Below are 18,900 nucleotides of genomic sequence, written 5' to 3'. Positions count from 1 at the left end.
ACCCACTGGTTGTCTTTCATTTATTAAATTTTATAAATTTATAAAATTTAATGCTCCTAGTGAATTGGAAAAATGTAATTCCAGTTTCATATGTTTATTAACTGGTGTCCCACAGGGCTTTATGCTAGGTCCAATTACCTTTTGTATGTACTGTATATGACTTATTTTCCTGATCAGCAGCCATCCTAGTTTGTTTCCATACTCACCAGTTCTCATTGTTGATCTGATCTCCAAACCCGGGAGTGTCAATCACTGTCAGCTTCATCTTTACCCCTTTTTCTTCAATCACTAGAGAGAACAGACCAAAAGGATAAGGGCTAAAACATCGTGGCAACAAGTTCTACATTCAAAAATGAGGATGGATTCAATTTTGTTTACCACATAAATGGCAAATCTTTAAACTGTTCAGTTTATTTTCCTATCACGCATTTCACTCTTCCCATAACCTTTAAAAATCTGTCGAATTGAAGCATGGATCTAAATTTGTTTAATATGGAGCGTACTACCGGATCAGTGCTTCTGTGTTCTTTTTGTGCCTCTGCTCTGTCTTGTCAAACCCCAGTTTTCACGGCAGTTGCCCGTCTTGTTCTGCTGTTAAAGGGGAGTGTTCCCTACCACCCTGGCTACATGCTCATTACAGTATTCCCCCTGAATAGTGTAAGTCAGTGACTCAATGTAGCCGACTGGCTTTCCTTACATAGAAAACCTTTTACCACTTGAAAAAAATAAACTGAACTTTGACTTCAATGTATCTTCAATATGTCATCAATGTAACTTTGAATCTGTCTGCATAATTGGATTGAAGGAACTCTACATTTATGTAAAGAAATTGGATCTGTTTATTTTTTTAAGTGCGAGGAGGCAACATTTGTTGTGAATCGGGGCATTATGAATGAAGTGAACCAAATTGAGTTATATTCTAAGAACAACCAGGCTGGAATATCAGCATTGTCAAACGGGTTCAGCTTGACAGGCACTGAGATGTAACTTTTTAAATGATTGCAAATCAAGTTTAACATTGGTGATGGTTAAATGGTTCAGGCTCATTTAAAAGTATAGCTATACTTTGTATACCATAGGTCTCAATGAGATGACAGGACCTACGTGTTCTCTCACTGAGTCATTGTAATATGTGTGCACTTGTGAGGGTTTGAGGAAAGCTAAGCAGGTAAAGACTATCATTTAGAGCTTAAGCCGTTGTTGAGTAAGCACAAAGGAATCTCCTCTTATTGGAAGCATGACAGCAAACATCTGGAACCAGAGCGTTCAGATTTTGGCTAACCTGTAATAAAGTCAGCTTTGTTGTTGCCAATACAGACTGGTACAGCATTTAGCTTCAATGGTTTATACACCATTAAGCAGACAACAGGATGTAATTAGAAGCATGCATGTATGTGTGTGTGTGTGTGTGTGTGTGTGTGTGTGTGTGTGTGTGTGTGTGTGTGTGTGTGTGTGTGTGTGTGTGTGTGTGTGTGTGTGTGTGTGTGTGTGTAGGACTTATGCAAATATTTGTCACACACTCATGTGTTTTGGCAAAAGCATGCTTATAGCCAAAACGTTTATAGTAGAACCTTCTAACACCCAATATTAATGCACTGTTCTCATCAACCCCAAAATGTACTATCTGTAAAATAATGATTTCACAGACGGTGATTAAAAAAAAAAATCATCAAACATAAAATACAGCCTTATGTTTGATGCCAGTGCTCATGGAGGTTTAAACTACAGCTTTTCCCCAGCTACCTGAGCAATAGTAGGAAAATATTGTGACAGACATTCAAAAGTTTGTCCTTGGATAACTGACTATTAAAAAAACCTTAGGACACCTGTCCTACGCATCCAAGCCTGAAGTACACAGACTACATCTGAAAGACGTAATTTTTTTCATAAAATGATATGTTAAAAAAAGGCTTGGACTGATTATTTTTGCTAATATTAGAGCTTCTAAAAACCCAAACACTGTTTAGTGTTTGGGTTCAAATAAGGTTGCTAACCTAAGGTTGAGCATTTCTCCTACACCCTCAAGAATATAGTTTAGGTCCTGTCCTTTATTCCTGGTCAGTTTTTGGTCCTGGTACTTTGCAGGATATGATTACTTTGCTTGGTCATATGAAACTGACTATAAGCCCTCTTGATGTCCTTCCCTGATTGGCCGTAGTTGTGGTCAGCTACAGTGGAGTAAGCAGAGAGAAACAACCGTATAAATCAATTGTCGTCTGACTGACCAAATGTGCCATGTGGTGTACCCCAAAGATCTGTTCTTGGCCCCATCCTGTTCTTACTGTATATTACTCCATTAGGCCAGATCATACACTGTTTTAATTATATTTTTTATGTGTTGATATACAGTTATACTGTTCTTTTAAACCCACTGAGTTCTTTAAACTGTCAAGTCTAAGTGATTGCTTGGTTGAGATTAAGGAATGTTTAAATGTAAATTGTTTGCAGCTGAATCCTAACAAAGGGGAAACATTGATTATGGCGCCCGAGGTTAAAAGTTCCTGAAATCAGAAAGCACACCAGTTTCCCAGGATCCTCTGTTCAGTTTAACCTCAGAAATTTGGGTGTGATTTTTAACCGTTCTCTTGATCATCATTCCAAGCAGTTTCCTTAATTTTTTTTATCATTATTTTATTAAAATAAGATGTGAACCGGAAATTCTTTTATATGCTTTACCTGTCTTAATAAATCTACAGTGAATTGCATTGGAACTGTGCAGAATGCTGACTAAGAGTTAATTTTAGGTTTCATTTTAACATTACTTGTTTTTACTTTTAGGGCACTGCATGGTCAGGTTCCCCAATGTATCTCGGATAAGCTTAAGCACAGTCTTCTGCCATAGCTTTGAGGTCTATTGACCAGAGACTATTGTTAGTCCCATGTTCACTGTATAAAACCCCTGGGGATTAGTCATTTCAGGCCATTGCATTCTGACTGTGGAATTGTTTTTACATTGTGTCAACTACACGATTATTTTAAAATGCAGCTAAAATCCTATTTGTATAGACAGGCTTTTATTTAATGTGATGTGTATGTTTGCTGTGCTTTTCTTTTGTGTATTATGAAGCACTTTGTGACTTTATCTTTCAAAAGGTGCTGTACAAATAAAATATTACTTACTTAATAAAGCCAACACAGACAAACCTTTGTGGTTTCTGTATTATAAATATGTTTTCTCCTCCTGGCAATACCCAGAGAGGGTTTTTTTTTTTTTTTGTCTTGAAAATACTTCTAAACAACTTCTAAATGGCCCTGAGATGTCGGCACTAACACATATAATTGTTCTAAAATGGAATGTTTTTTTATTTTTTTTAGATGTTCTGTAGAATATGTAGAAATTATTTAGCCAAGACTTAGAAGCAGAAAACAATTTGTTCAATGAACTGTTCTGAAACTGGATACCTCCAGACTATTACCACTGCATCTCTCCAATGTGAACCATAGGCTCACCTAGGTATACAATTTAAACTATGGCTATGACAAGTGTCTAATTGTTCAGTGTTTCAGTATATATTGCATAACACTGTTCCCTAAAAAGGGGATTAACCCCCAAAATCCAAGCAAGTATATGATCCATAAATTAACCATAAAATGTTCTGGACCAGTGGAAATCTTTAAGAAGTAATTTTCATCATTGTGTTCACTTTTTGTTTCCATGAGACCAAGATAACAACTAACAATTGATCAACAGTACCTGACCACTGTGAGATTTCAAACAGGTTGTTCTCAGAGAGAAGTTCTCTCTGAAAGGCATAGAAGCCAACGTTCTCTGGCCTCGTGACATGCTGATGGTTTCTTCATTGTGAACAGAGCCCCATGGAACTGGATGGTGAATGCCACTGAACTCCAGAAACATCTAAGAGATAATACACCATTCCCAGTCTGCCTCAACACATTCTTTTTTTCATTGCTGTGTCTTCTGTTTTAAAGGAGAAGTCCGGTCAACAAGGAAAAATCAGGGGATCATTAGCTATACCTAAAACTAATACGTTCATGGTTATTTAATCAATTTAGCGTTAATCAGTAAGAAGAAAAAAAAACATAAATTGTCGTCTGGATCATTGTGTATGGGGGCGGCCATTACTGCCCAAATATGGGCAGTAACGGCCGCCTGACATCACATCCTGTGACGTGGATAAGCGGAGAGCCGAGGGCAGTTCACCGCGCATTAGCAGCTGTTGGAACTGTTGGACACAGCTGCCATCAACAACAATTAGTTCAGATTGAAGTCAGAGGACTTCACCATTGAAATTCACGAGAGCTATTGTTGAAGCAACAATGCGTGTCCGAGCCATTTCAGTCTGCTCTTATCTAAAAATGTCCTGCTTCTTATTTCCGACGACAACACAGACTGAATGGTCATCGGACCTCAGAAATGTCACTACTTGACCCAAAATTTCACCTTGAAAATTTATGAATATGTAATAAAATGTAGGGACAAAGTAAAGAACTTGGGAATGTGGGTTGACCCGGTGCTCTCCTTTGAATCTCACATTGAAGATGTCACATGTGCATGGCAGTTGGATGTAACAATACATCGGGTAAAAGTGGAAAAAAAAATTGTTTTTTCACCTTTCTGATTCATCATCCACCATGGGCTGTTTTGCTATATTACCACCGTGAAGAGGGAGGATTTGCCATCGTGCTTCTGGCCAGAGAGAAAACAGGTCGTCTGTAGCCAACATTTGGATAAAGGATGTCTTCAAGAAGACATGAGAGCGAGGATTTTCTGTAGATTTTTCTTTTTTATGATGTAGAATTTGCCGTAACATTTGTTTACCCGATCAGAGCGGCGGAGGGATACGACACACTTTGAAAGGATGCTCACTGTTGTGAAGCCCACTTATTTTATACGACTTTTGTCTTATTTTTTCTAAAGTCACTTGTAAATTTCATGAGTTATGGGTTACAGGTTTTTTTGGGCTTGTTTCTGAAAGTGAAGTGGCTTGTTTTGGCTTTGAACTAAGTGACGCCAAAATATCCCTCCGCCTCATAACGCACTGCAGCTCATCCTGTCAGGAGCAGAGTAAACTCATAAAGAGCCGATCTGCCGGTATTTTCTGCAGTTTACGGTTGCAATAACTGATGATAACTGCTGAAAGTAGATTAGGCAGTGCATATCACCATTTTGAGCAGAGATTGGTTCTAAAGATGAGTTTTATACTCATCTTATAACATTGCAGAACCCAACCCATAAACCGTACTTTAATTCTTATTTGTTGTCTTTTTATGTCTCTAAAATGAAAAATTAGTATTAATTTAAATATAAATGCTTAAAACCATTTCTATCTTTGTTTAAGTGGTTAAAAAAATATTTTGGCATGAAAACGGATATTTATTGACAAGGGGACAGATAGGGCATTGGGACTTGCTCTACAGTTGATACCGCAACCTGACGTCACAAACTGGGAGGTGGCAGTACTGTTCTTCACCAAGATGGCTGCCTCCATAAAAGGACCTTCAAATGAAAATGACTCTTAGTTAAAAAAGCTTATCATTTATTCAACAGTATGTAATAATTTTATATTTAAAGTATTTTCAGCAGTTTGAATTCTGATTTTGACCGGACTTCTCCTTTAAGCAACTGGGTTACAGAGGAGCTGCTGCTGTATAACATTGTACAGATCTGGTTGCATAACTGAAAGATGCTTGTAGAAAAACAATACATCTTACTGCACAGGTACCCCGCCTCTCGCCCATTGACAGATGGAGATAGGCACCAGCACCCCTCGTGACCCCAACAGGGATAGATGTGTTTGATAACGGATGGATGGATGTCACCGCACAGTCCGTACAGCTCAAATGTTTATTGACACTATAGATTAAAATGCCTCTTCCAGTGCTGTACAGATATGTAAATATGTAGTCACATTTACCATTATTCTCTTCGTTGTATCACAACGAAAAAAAACAATGAAAAACAATGAAAAACATAGATATTTCCACACACTGATACTATTTCCACAATATTGGAACTGAAAGAAGGATGGAACTATGTAGCACAGCATAGAGCAAGGATTGTCAGGCTGAGTACATTTTAGTCTCAAAACTCTCTACTGCAGCTTTAACTCCAGACTCCAAAGGGTCAGTGTCAAGCGATTTATCATATTATTTTTTTACACTTTCACTACCATATATATTCAGTTTTCTATACTATCTTCTTTGAGTCTAACCACTGTCCAAACAACCTGTCTTTTTTTGTGTATGGTGATTAAAGGTGGATATTTTTAAAAACTGTCTGTGGTGTTTATGTATGGGCAGGATACACAGAGATTTTTAGAAACAATGACAGCAAGGCTGTCTTTACACAAGCCGAGGTGTTTTACTTTGGTTTTTCAGCATTACTTGTTTCCTAAGCCGGTGTCTGCCTCAAAGGTAATTTCACCATTGTAAAACATGGTGACAATAAAACATTCTTGATTCTTGACTCTCCTGTTTCTTCGTGTCCTAGCTCTGTTTCAATTAAACTTCAAATGTCAGTTGAAGTTAATAGCTGAGAGGAAAGTATAAGCAATGTAAAACACAACCTTAACTACAACTGTTTTGTCCTAGCAAAGCTAGCCAATGATACATGTTAATGGGGAGTGGTGGTCCAGTTAGAGCAGGGGGCTTGCGTCTTTAGAAGGCTGCAAGTTCACTGATTTGAATCCCACAGACTAGCACTCTGAGCAAGACCTTCTGCCCCAGAATGCTTCTTGGCCGCAACACATTGAAAGCCCCCTGCTCCCTGAGGCATGGGTTAAATGCAGAGGACAGATGTCACTGGGATGTACCCAGCTGCAATCACAAATAAAGTTTATGATATTTAACTGAGTTTTTTTTTTCCTTTTGAAAAAAATTTACAATGAATGCTTGCAGAGTGAGTAAATTGTCATTTTACTAACCAAAACTTCAAGGAAGTACTGCTTCACAGTTCTTCCTGCAAATGCAGATGTTTCGGTAAAAGGTTCAAAGCTTAATACGCATTCATCATTAAGCAGACGTGTCTTTTAACAGTGCAGAGGTGCATCCAGCCCACGTGGGGATTGCTGCTCATGAAACAAGCAGTTAACAAAAGTGATGTGAAAGCAGGATGTGAGAGCTGTCTCTGAATAGGTTATTAGACATAGAGGATTCACAGTGGCTCAGAAAATAACAAGAATACAGATACAATAGCTAGATCCAAACCACATAGTTGCTTTCCTTAGCTCAACTTTTATGGGTGTTAGTGGAAACATTCACACTGCAGGTCTCTGCAGGTGTCTTTTACATGCCTTGAGATGACATGTGTTGTGAATTGGCGTTAAATAAATGAAACACCTATCCAGGATGCATCTGACTTAGAATGCGCCTAGCAGGATGGGCCCCCATGTCTTTTAACAACAGCAGCGCACCAAGGGCAGGTTGCTCAAGTGTGAGCCACCAGAATTGACTAAGACTCCTGGATAGGTGTCAAAACGTTTTCAGAAAGAACTGAGCGAAAGTCCGGTTGCCTCCGATTTAAGCCTGTTTGCTGTTGCAATGACCTGGATAATTTCTACAGGCAGTTAGGTTAAGGTTAGGAATATACTGGTAATGGTTAGGTTTAGGGTTACCCTTCGGTACCACTGAACGTGGAAGCTCCGTCACATTTTGCTACACCTTCGCAGCTGATCACAGAATCTCTAGCCAGTCAGAGTGGTGCCACCCGGTGCACTGCGGTACATTTCTGAAGTGTGTGTGTGTGTGTGTGTGTGTGTGTGTGTGTGTGTGTGTGTGTGTGTGTGTGTGTGTGTGTGTGTGTGTGTGTGTGTGGTGTGGGGTCTTACCATGACTGACTGCATGCAGTTTGACTGTCTTGGATATCTTATCTTCGAAGTTAGGTGTGCAGGACTTTCGGCTGACCTTCGACTTGAACAGAGTATTGACTAATGTGGACTTCCCCAAACCACTCTGACCTGCAGAAAGAAGGACACATTTGCAATTACATGCAGAGAAATTACACCTTCAGCAGAACAGAAGTACCAAGATACCAAATCACAGTCCAATCACAACCCTCAGAGACCTGATGTAATACTACTAAGCTTTTTCGACAAATAAAACATATATTTGCATGTGTGCCAGGCAAAGTTGCATAAAACAAGTAGCTTGGGTGGTAATTGAAAAGAATAATTTGTGCAGACTCTGGTTCAGTTAAATAATAGAGGAAGTGTAGATCATCTAAACTTTGTGTAGAGCAGGAAAGTGCAAATAGGCCCAGGTCTCTAAACCACTTCCTCAAAGAATCAGGCTTCCTCTTTCAATATGAAAAGTAAAATAAGCAGAAACAAGTAAAAGTCACAGCAGCTCCTAACAACACAAGCATGCTGATTTAAGTAAAATAACATTTGGTCATTTTCTAAATAGCCGATTATTTTAAATGTGTATGTAAGGAAGAATTTAGCTTTGAGCCAGTGATCGGGGAATAACTGAGAGGATATTTGTGGTAACTACTAAGGATTCCTACACTTCAGTTTTACATTTTCAGTATACATTTTGGCAAAGACTATTTTTAGTTCAGGCTTTCTGGTACTGTTCATTATGATGAACTGCTTACATCTTCACCCAGTACATTTCTTAAGAACAACAGAAGAACTTTAACTTCATTAAGATAAAATTCAAAATTCTCTTAAAGGTGCATACACTTATTTTACTTTTTTTGTATTTATACGTCGGTAGCTCACTCTGGTTGCATGCAATGTTTTTATTAAAGATTATCACGTCCTGCTGATGCAGTAGTTGTTATTTTTGGTGTTTTATGCTTTGTTTTTGCTCAATTTGTTAGTAAATAAAGCCTTTCGTGAGGCTATATTTAGCCTCAAAAAGGACCATCAAAACACTATCAGGATGGAGGCTTGGTGTATATAACCTTATTTTATCATGATCAAACGGTTTTTGGTCTTTTTTAAAGCATATAACGTGGCTATAAACCTTTAGGCCAGTTACTGGATACTTACTGAAATGTGATCTGTGTGATCCTGTGAAGGTGAATAAAGTGGCTTGCAACAGGATTCACACCACTTGAACTTTTTCATATTTTGTCATGTTACAACCATGAGCTCAATTTTTTCAAAAGATTTGTTTTCTTTTTCCCACATGTTTTCTCTGTTTGTCATGGTGTAATCTGACCCAGCAATGTCAAATGGAAGGAAATGCATCAATGGTTTTCTTTCTTTAAAAAAACGGATCAGCTGAAAACTGAGGTAAGACTTTGTATTCAACTTCCAGAGGAAGGGGTCTGTCTCTACCAGTGTCAACACTGGTAGAGACAGGTTGAAGTTTGTTTCTAATTTTTCTTTACCAATTAGCTCAAGCTCAGCCAGATTGGGGAGGGGGGGCACTGGAGTTTACCAGCCTTCAACCACCGCACCATGATATTTTCACTTAACCCACATAATCGGAAGGATTCATCAGAGAACATAACTTTGCACCACTCCTCTCCTGTCTGTCCTTCTACTTTCTACTAAATTTCTGTGTTTTTAGATGTTTTTCTTGGATAGAAGCAACTTCTGAATACCCTTCTATCACGAAAACCTTGTACAAATGTCATCACCTTACTGCATGCATAGATATACTCACACCAAACCGCTGCTAATGCTAAGCAAGCTCTGCACTGGTGGCAGAACAGTTCTGTCGCACACCTCTAAGAAGAGACCCTGCAGGAGCTTAATGAGCCCTCTAGGGCATTCTTAAGACTTCTTCACTGAAGCTTAACCTCTCACTTTGAAGTTGTTGTTGCTCCAGATAATGCTTTCTTTCAGCTGCAAAATTATTTGCAGCAGTTTCCTGCATGTGAGGCCATTTGGATGCAAAGTGAAGATGGCTTCAGTATTTCTTCTGAGATAACCATCACTAAGACAGGAAGACAAACATTTCAAACACCTCTGTCACTCTGTTGTAGCATTCAGTCTGCTAACTAAGTTGATAGAATTATTTTAGCTCAACTATTTTATCACTTTACCTGCACTGATGATACTGAAACCTGAAGTGATGATCTGTCGGAGCCATTTCAGTCTGCTCTTATCTAAAAATGTCCTGCTTCTTATTTCCGACAACACAGACTGAATGGTCATCGGACCTCAAAAATGTCACTACTTGACCCAAAATTTCACCTTGAAAATTGATGAATATGTAATAAAATGTAGGGACAAAGTAAAGAACTTGGGAATGTGGGTTGACCCGGTGCTCTCCTTTGAATCTCACATTGAAGATGTCACAAGGAATGTGTTTTATCATCTTAGGAACATTGGCAAAATCACACAGTGTTTATCTTTTGAAAATGCAGAGGTTCTTATTCATGCATTTGTATCTTCGCGCATTGATTATTGTAATGCTCTCCTCTCTGGGTTACAAATGAAAGGTTTCAGAGGCCTGCAGATGGTTCAAAACTGGGAAATATGAGCATGTCACCCCAGTACTGACATCCCAAAATAAAACAATTGTATCGAGTTTTAGTCATACTGTATTAACATCAGTACAGCACATTTGCCATAGAAAGGATTGACATCATTCATGTTAATTTGATCGCTAGTCCAAATTCTGATTCCAGTCTACTTCAGAATCAGAATCAAAATCAGAGATATTTAATAATCACAGAGGGAAATTACTTTGATTACACGCTCCATCACCCTAATATTTATATCACCCTAATATGTATGTATATATATATATATATATATATATATATATATATATATATATATATATATATATATATAGTTCTAAAATAAGGTGATAGTGACGTTGTGCAAAAACAGTTCTGTACTTAACTAAAGTACTTAATGTACTTAATTTGATAGTGTGTGTGGCTTTATGTTTGCATGTTGACTCACCAACCACCATAATGTTGAACTCAAAGCCAGCCTTCATGGTCTTGTGCCTCATCTGGTCCAGCACTGCCTCGATGCCCACGTATCCAAACAGGTCGGTGCCTCGGATGAAGCTGGTCTGCAATCCTGGTACAGACTGGCAAAGTTCCATCTTCACCGCTGCCTTCAGATCTGACTCTTTCTCTTCAATTCCCATTCCCTTCTCCTTCCCAGTCTCCTCTGGCTCTTTCTGGTCCTCCACACAGTGCTTTTTTTGGTGTTCTTGGTTCTTGGTTTCATCCATTTGTTCTTCTCCCATAAGGACACTCTGGTTCTCCCCTCTCTCCTCCATCAGGGTTGGTGGCTCTGTCAGCAACTTCTCAGCAAGTTCTGTGGATACACAAAATACGGATAAGGTTTTCTGATGCAACAAACTCTGCAACACCTGTGCCATTATTAGGAGAAAGGAGAAAAATAGTGAATGGTGACACAGAGTCTGACACAGATTGTCAGGATATCTACAAAACGAGCTGAGTGTAAACCATTGTTTGGTAGTTTGGATTCAGATCTGTCATCAGTGCTTTTTAAACAATTATCCCAACTAACAAGAAACCAATGTTATGACATGATTCATATCTTATGACCATAGGTGAGGGTTGGAACGGTAAATCAAGGGCTTTGCTTTTTTTGCTCCGCTCTTTCACTCTATCAGATCAGAGCAGCACCCACATTACCCCAAGCCGTCTGTCCATCTCCCGTTCCATCCTACCATCACTTGTAAACAAGATACTTAGACTACTACACTTGATACAGAAAATGACCCCACACCTAGAGGGAGCAGTCTATCCTTTTCAGGTTGGGCTCAAACTTAGAGAACAGACTCATCTGCTAGCAACTGTTTCAGTGCCTGCTTAAGGTGAGGGCTGAAAGAGGCCAATAGAACCACATCATCTGCTGAAAGATGAGGTCCTGAGGTTCCCAAACAGGACATGCTACTCTCTGCCACTACGTTCTGAGGATTGCTGAGAAGGGGTAGCCCTGGTGGAGTCCAACATTCACTGGGAACAGGCTGGACTTTGTGCTGAGAATCCGGATAAGGCTCTTTGTGTGGACACACGAGGACTGGACTGTCCTTAAAAGGCACCCAGACAAAATACCTCGTGGTTGTAAGTTGTAAGCCTTCTCCAGATCAGCAAAACAAATGTCAACCAGACAAGTAAACTCCCATGACACGCTCAGGAAATCGGTTGGGTCAAAGATCTGGTCCACATTTTCACACAAAGGATGAAAGCCACATTGCTAATCCTAAATCCGCGGTTCAACAATCAGTCTAAAGGTGGCGACTCAAATGGTGTCAACCATTTGAGTCGCCACCGCTGGTTAACCTCAGCAACCTCTGACATGGTAATGGAATCACCTTCTCCTGAGTCTTCAGGCTCTGCCTCCTCTACGGAGGACATGGTGACCAGATTTAGGAGATCCTCAAAGTGCTCCTTCTACTGCCTGACCACCCTTTCAGTCCTTGTTTCCCCTTCGTTCTGACTGGAAGTAATTTTAAAAATGTTTTGGAGTGGCCCAGCCAGGATCCAGACTTAAATATCACAGATAATCTTTGGAGGGAGCTAAATATTAGGGTGATGGAAAGAATGCCTTCCAACCTCAAAGCTCATCAACAAAAATTTACTGTCAACAATTTAGAGGAAATATGTACAAAACTACTCAGTACATTTAGGAAGGGTGGGATTGTTGTAATGCTAACGATAAATGTTACATTGAATATTGAGAAATGTAAAAATATTTTTTACATGCCATTTTTAAAAATAAAATATGAATGAAAATGGATTAATATTTGTTTTCTAAATTTCATCCTCCTTTTACTCTTATTTCCTTTTGAGATATGTTTGTCTCATTTCCTTTCAGAAACAAACCTCTTGGATACATGAAAATAACCTGAAATCTAAATCTCACAGGGGCATGAATAATTTAGAATAAGAATAATTTTCACCAGTAAAATAATTTAAATCAGATCTTGAGAATGTAAAGACACACAACAAATCCCACACCACCGCTTATTAGACAAATTTGAAGTCAAAATAGAAAAGCTTTCAATATACCATTAAGTACATCTTTGCTGCTTCGACAGGATTTAGGCATGAAAGAAACAATCAGGTGCTGCTAATCAAATGAACATGATCACCTGATCAGTGTGAGCACTTCCATAAAATAAAGAGTTTCGGGCAGTTGCTGCTCTGAAGCATACAAATGTGTGTTAACACAACGACCAAAAGGAAAAACACCAACAATGACCTGAGAGGAACAACTCCTTTGTCGGTAGTTCAGTGATAAAGCAATTGCTAAGGCTTGTTTGTTTCCAAAGTTTTAGAGAGGTCTCAACACAAATAAGATTTACAAACTATTTCTCTTTTTAGAACATAATCTGAGATGAGAGTTACAGCTTGAATACTGTTTCTGTGGGTTCAAGAGCAAATATGTTGGACGGATTTTATGCAACAAATAACTGTTATTATCAAACCACCAAGTAGAAGGATGAAACACATTTCAAAAGCCCAGCCTATAGGGTTAGGAATGCTACAACATACCCTGGCCAGTCATATTGATAATGTATAGCACTCTCTATTTAGTTCTGCATCTTATCAATCTGGGCATGCTCCCATCCAATCCATTCAGGGTAAGGAGGAACATGCAGCAGAATTCTCTGAGCTGATTGGACGAAGTGACACCTAGTGCCCGCCCTGAAAATGTCATAAGCACCAGGCGCCATGAGAAACAACACAAAGTTAATCTAGTCAAGGAGCGCTTATTTGGACAGTGACAGCCGTGACAATCATGTATTCTGACAGTACAGGTGTGATAGCAGCAGCTTAGCGTGTCCTCATGCGCTGCCATCTTTATTTTGGTTCAGCTGTGGGCTTGACAGCTCTTGCTTTTGTTACAGCTCTATGTCCTTCCTTAAACCATAATACTGCAATGTGACTGACTGACCCGTTATGGGTCAGTATGAACGGTTGAGCCGGGAGCGGGACAAGATGGATTTTCATGTGTTTGTGAACACACAAAAACCACAAGAATTCAGCTTGCAGATAGATTAGCTACAACATGTATATTATTTTAATGTCAATCAGTTAAAATTCATAACACTGTTGCATGAGCATTTTAATATTTCTGGTCTAAGCTAAGTGCTCAATAGTTGTGTTTCCATCAAATTCTCATGCAAATTTTGAGTGAACTTTTAACATATCGCAAAAAAAGAAAATGCACATCAGACCTGTTTCCATGTACTGGTTTATAGCGAATTAACCAGGTGACACACAGCGTAATGTTGTCAAACATTGCCGTTAGCAGTAATACTTGTGGCTGAAAACTAACAGTGGACGTCATACTGAACACACAATCCCCACAGTGAAACTGATGTGGGGGAAGCTACTCTTCAGCAGGGACATGGTGAGTCAGAGGGCCAGGACTTGTTCTGGACGGCTACATTGAGGACTGAGGCATCTGAACATGGGTTTGCATTTCTGACTGCACAAACAGTGCTATATATGCTTGTATTTGTGATCACGTTCTTTTAGTGCTTTAAATTAATAAAAAATATTCATTAAATTATTTCATATTGTTAACAGCTCTCAGCACCACACAACACATGGTGTAAACATCAGCAAATGGGAAGGCTCAAAATGTATTATTGTGAGAGTTTGAAATGCACAAATGCACAAATTAAATTATATTTATATATATATATATACGACACACCATTAAATAACCCTTGACTTTTTAAAATAAGGAATTATGTAGCTGATTTGAATATCCCTGTTTTGTTTTTACAAACCGCTACGACAAAAAAGGGAAGTTGGTACTTGTTTTAGTCAGCTTTAGGAATTTGCTGCGTAAAAGTGGTTTTAAATGGTTCTCTTTATCATCCATCCCTATCATCTCAACAGAAGTTTTTGTTCTAATGTCAGCTCTGCAGCAAACTGAAAAATCTGTAAAGGTTCAAAAAGAGGCCAGATTTATGGGTCCTATACCTAAATTGAATTTTAATTGGACTATGACACACACACACACACAACACAGGTAACGAGCAGCTATAATTAGTCTCCTCAGGCTCAGAGCATGTTCCCGCACACAGCAGCATGCTCCCCTGCGGGACTTAGCTAAATGAAGCCGAACGCCTCCGGCCTGCGTGTGACTGCATGCGTCTGGTCTGTGCCCTAAGAGGATTGGATGGTACTGACAACCCCCCCCCCCCCTATGTGGCATTAAGCTGTTGCTGTATGTTCCTACAAATTCACCAACAAAGTCATCTGGAATGACTGGCATGTCTGTAGACAATGACTCAACAAGATGCAAATATTAGCTGTTTCTTTAACACACATACACAAATGGTGCACGTTGAAGCTGTTGACTCTTGTCACTCAACATAATTTAATCAGCTATAAATATCCAAGTGCACAACAGAACAGAACTAATCCTTCTGAGTCAGAACGCGACGCTCAGACAACGCTGCAGTTTTTAACAGTAAAAGATTTGAGATAAAATTATTCAATTCAATTCAATTCAATTTTATTTATATAGCGCCAAATCATGAAACATGTCATCTCAAGGCACTTTACAAAGTCAAGTTCAATCATATTATACAGATTTGGTCAGATTATACAGATTGGTCAAAAATGTCCTATATAAGGAAACCAGTTGATTGCATCAAAGTCACGACAAGCAGCATTCACTCCTGGGGAAGCGTAGAGCCACAGGGAGAGTCGTCTGCATTGTACATGGCTTTGCTGCAATCCCTCATACTGAGCAAGCATGAAGCGACAGTGGGAAGAAAAACCACCCATTAACGGGAAGGAAAAACCTCCGGCAGAACCGGGCTCAGTATGAACGGTCATCTGCCTCGACCGACTGGGGTTACAGAAGACAGAACAGAGACACAACAAGAGAAACAAAAAAGCACAGAAGCACACATTGATCTAGTAATCTGTTCTACATTAGATGGAAGTAGCGGGTGAGCCGTCTTCTCTGGATGATGTCACAGTTAACAGAACGCCAGACCAGGTGTACCTACTATGAAGAAAAAGAGAGAGAGCAAAAGTTAAAAGCTGAAATTAAAACAGTCATTTCAATGTAATACAATGCAAAACTGGAGAACAGTAGACTGAAGAACAGTAGAAATCAGTAGAGTGAGAAAATTAGACCCTGATGTCCTCCAGCAGCCTAGGCCTATCACAGCACAACTATAGAGATAGCTCAGGGTATGAGCCACTCTAACTATAAGCTTTGTCAAAAAGGAAAGTTTTAACATTAGTCTTAAAAATAGATAGGGTGTCTGACTCACGGACCAAAACTGGGAGTTGGTTCCACAGTAGAGGAGCCTGATAGCTAAAGGATCTGCCTCCCATTCTACTTTTAGAGACTCTAGGAACCACCAGCAGACCTGCAGTCTGAGAGCGAAGTGCTCTGTTAGGAACATACGGGGTAATCAGAGCTCTGATATATGATGGAGCTTGATTATTAAGGGCTTTATACGTTAGAAGGAGAATTTTAAATTCTATTCTTGATTTAACAGGAAGCCAATGAAGGGAAGCTAAAACAGGAGAAATATGATCCCTCTTGTTGATTTTCATCAGAACTCTTGCCGCAGCATTTTGAATCAGCTGAAGACTTCGAACTGCATTTTGTGGACTTCCTGATAGTAAAGAATTACAATAGTCCAGCCTTGAAGTAACAAATGCATGGACTAGTTTTTCAGCATCACTCCTGGACAGAATGTTTCTAATTTTGGCGATATTCCGGAGGTGAAAAAAGGAAACTCTGGAAACCTGTTTAATATGGGATTTAAATGACATGTCTTGGTCGAAAACAACACCAAGATTTTTAACTTTATTACCAGAGGCCAAGTTAATGCCATCCAGATTAAGGGATTGATTAAGAACTTTATTTTTTGAAGACTCTGGCCCAAAGATTACAACTTCTGTCTTGTCAGAATTTAAATGCAGGAAATTTAAAGTCATCCAGCTTTTGATGTCATCAAGACATGACTGCAGTCGAAGTAACTGATTGGATTCATCAGGATTTATGGATAAATATAGCTGAGTGTCATCAGCATAACAGTGAAAATTAATCCCATGCTGTCTGATAATTTTGCCAATCGGAAGCATATATATAGTAAATAGAATTGGTCCAAGGACTGAACCCTGTGGTACTCCACAAGTGACCCTAGAGTTTGAGGAAGATTTATTATTAACATGAACAAACTGGAATCTGTCTGACAGATAAGATTTAAACCAGCCTAATGCTTTTCCCTTAATCCCTACAGTATGCTCAAGTCTTTGTAGGAGAATATTGTGATCAACTGTATCAAATGCAGCACTGAGATCTAACAGGACAAGTATAGACACAAGTCCATTATCTGAGGCCATGAGAATATCATTGGTGACCTTCACCAGAGCTGTTTCAGTGCTATGATGAGCTCTGAAGCCTGACTGAAACTCCTCAAGTAGGTCATTACTTTGTAAATGTTCACATAGTTGATTAGCAACTACTTTCTCAAGAATTTTAGATAAGAAAAGAAGATTAGATATAGGTCTGTAATTTACTAACTCATCTTGATCAAGAGATGGTTTCTTAAGTAAAGGTTTAATAACAGCTACTTTAAAAGCCTGTGGTACATATCCATTTACCAAGGATAGATTAATCATGTCTAAAATAGGACCACTGATCAGAGGGAATACCTCCTTAAACAACTTGGTTGGGATTGGGTCTAACATACAGGTAGAAGGTTTAGATGAAGCTAAAATTTTAGATAGCTCAGAAAGCTCTACTGCTTTTAAACAGTTCAGACACTGCGCAGGTTCTAAGGATTCCTCCAATGCTGCCTCACTTACTGAGGATGAGGTAATCATGTTTGGGAGGATGCCAATTATTTTATTTTTAATGGAATCAATTTTATTTATGAAGAATCCCATAAAATCATTACTGCTAAGAGCTAAGGGAATGGATGGATCAACAGAGCTGTGGCTCTGGGTAAGTTTGGCAACTGTACTGAAGAGAAATCTAGGATTATTCTTATTCTCCTCAATTAATGATGAAAAATATGCTGCTCTAACTCTGCGAAGGGTCTTGTTATACAACAATAGACTGTTCTTCCAGATTAAGTAGGATTCCTCTTGGTGTGTAGAGCGCCATTTTCTCTCCAATTTCCTAACATTGTGCTTCAAGGAACGCAGCTCTGAATTAAACCAAGGAGCCAGCTTCCTGTGAATAATCACCTTCTTTTTCAAGGGAGCTACATTGTCTAATGCAGAACGCAATGACGAAGTCATACCGTTTACAAAGACATCTATTTGTGAATTGGAAGAAACAACATTGCTGCCATCTACAGGGCATTTCTGCAATACGGAGGATATTAAAAAGGGGACAGACTCTTTAAGTTTTGATACAGCATTATCCGATAAAGATCTACTATAATGGAACCCTCTTTTGGGGGTGGAGAACTCAGTTAGATTAAACTCAAATGTTATTAAAAAATGATCAGATAGGACAGGGTTGTGAGGAAATACTGTTAATTCTTCACAATCAATGCCATATGTCAGCACAAGGTCTAAAGTATGGAGCCAAGAGTGCGTCGGTTTATGCACATTTTGAGCAAAACCAATTGAATCTAGGATAGTTTTAAAGGCTACACTAAGGTTATCGCATTCTGTGTCAACATGGATGTTAAAATCACCCACTATAATAGCCTTATCAGTATTTAACACCAAATCAGATAAGAAATCTGACAACTCATCCAAAAACTGAGTGTAAGGGCCTGGTGGACGATACAAAACAACAAACAGAAGAGGTTTTATTGCTTTCAATAAAACTATTCATTCTGATTCTGCTGGATCCTCAAATGTTTCAATGTTGATCAACAACTGGAACAGTCCAACTTTTCTTGAATAACTAAAGTTCTGTGTAAGCTATTGATTCAGAACCAAGGCTGATTTCAAATGGTAAATGGTAAATGGCTTGTACTTGTATAGCGCTTTAACCAGTCTGGTGGCCTCCAAAGCGCTTCACACTACAGTTTTATCATTCA

At 39.0% G+C, this 18,900-nt stretch overlaps 1 protein-coding gene across 4 annotated transcripts in view; it reads right to left on the bottom strand.

The window, feature by feature from the left end:
* The window catches only part of sept12 (septin 12), a 94,994-nt gene that overhangs the window by 14,865 nt on the left and 61,229 nt on the right, over positions 1-18,900 (bottom strand). For all 4 annotated transcript variants that reach the window (XM_021325036.2, XM_021325037.2, XM_021325038.2 and 1 more), the window contains 3 exons: positions 10,830-11,195; positions 7,788-7,916; positions 207-288 (listed from right to left, as the gene is read on the bottom strand). In XM_021325036.2, coding sequence (XP_021180711.2) covers positions 207-288; positions 7,788-7,916; positions 10,830-11,195 — 577 coding nt within the window. The remainder of the gene's footprint in view (positions 1-206; positions 289-7,787; positions 7,917-10,829; positions 11,196-18,900) is intronic.

The sequence above is a fragment of the Fundulus heteroclitus genome, chromosome 16, assembly GCF_011125445.2.
Source record: "Fundulus heteroclitus isolate FHET01 chromosome 16, MU-UCD_Fhet_4.1, whole genome shotgun sequence".
Taxonomy (NCBI): domain Eukaryota; kingdom Metazoa; phylum Chordata; class Actinopteri; order Cyprinodontiformes; family Fundulidae; genus Fundulus; species Fundulus heteroclitus.
This window is presented reverse-complemented; position numbering and strand designations above follow the sequence as displayed.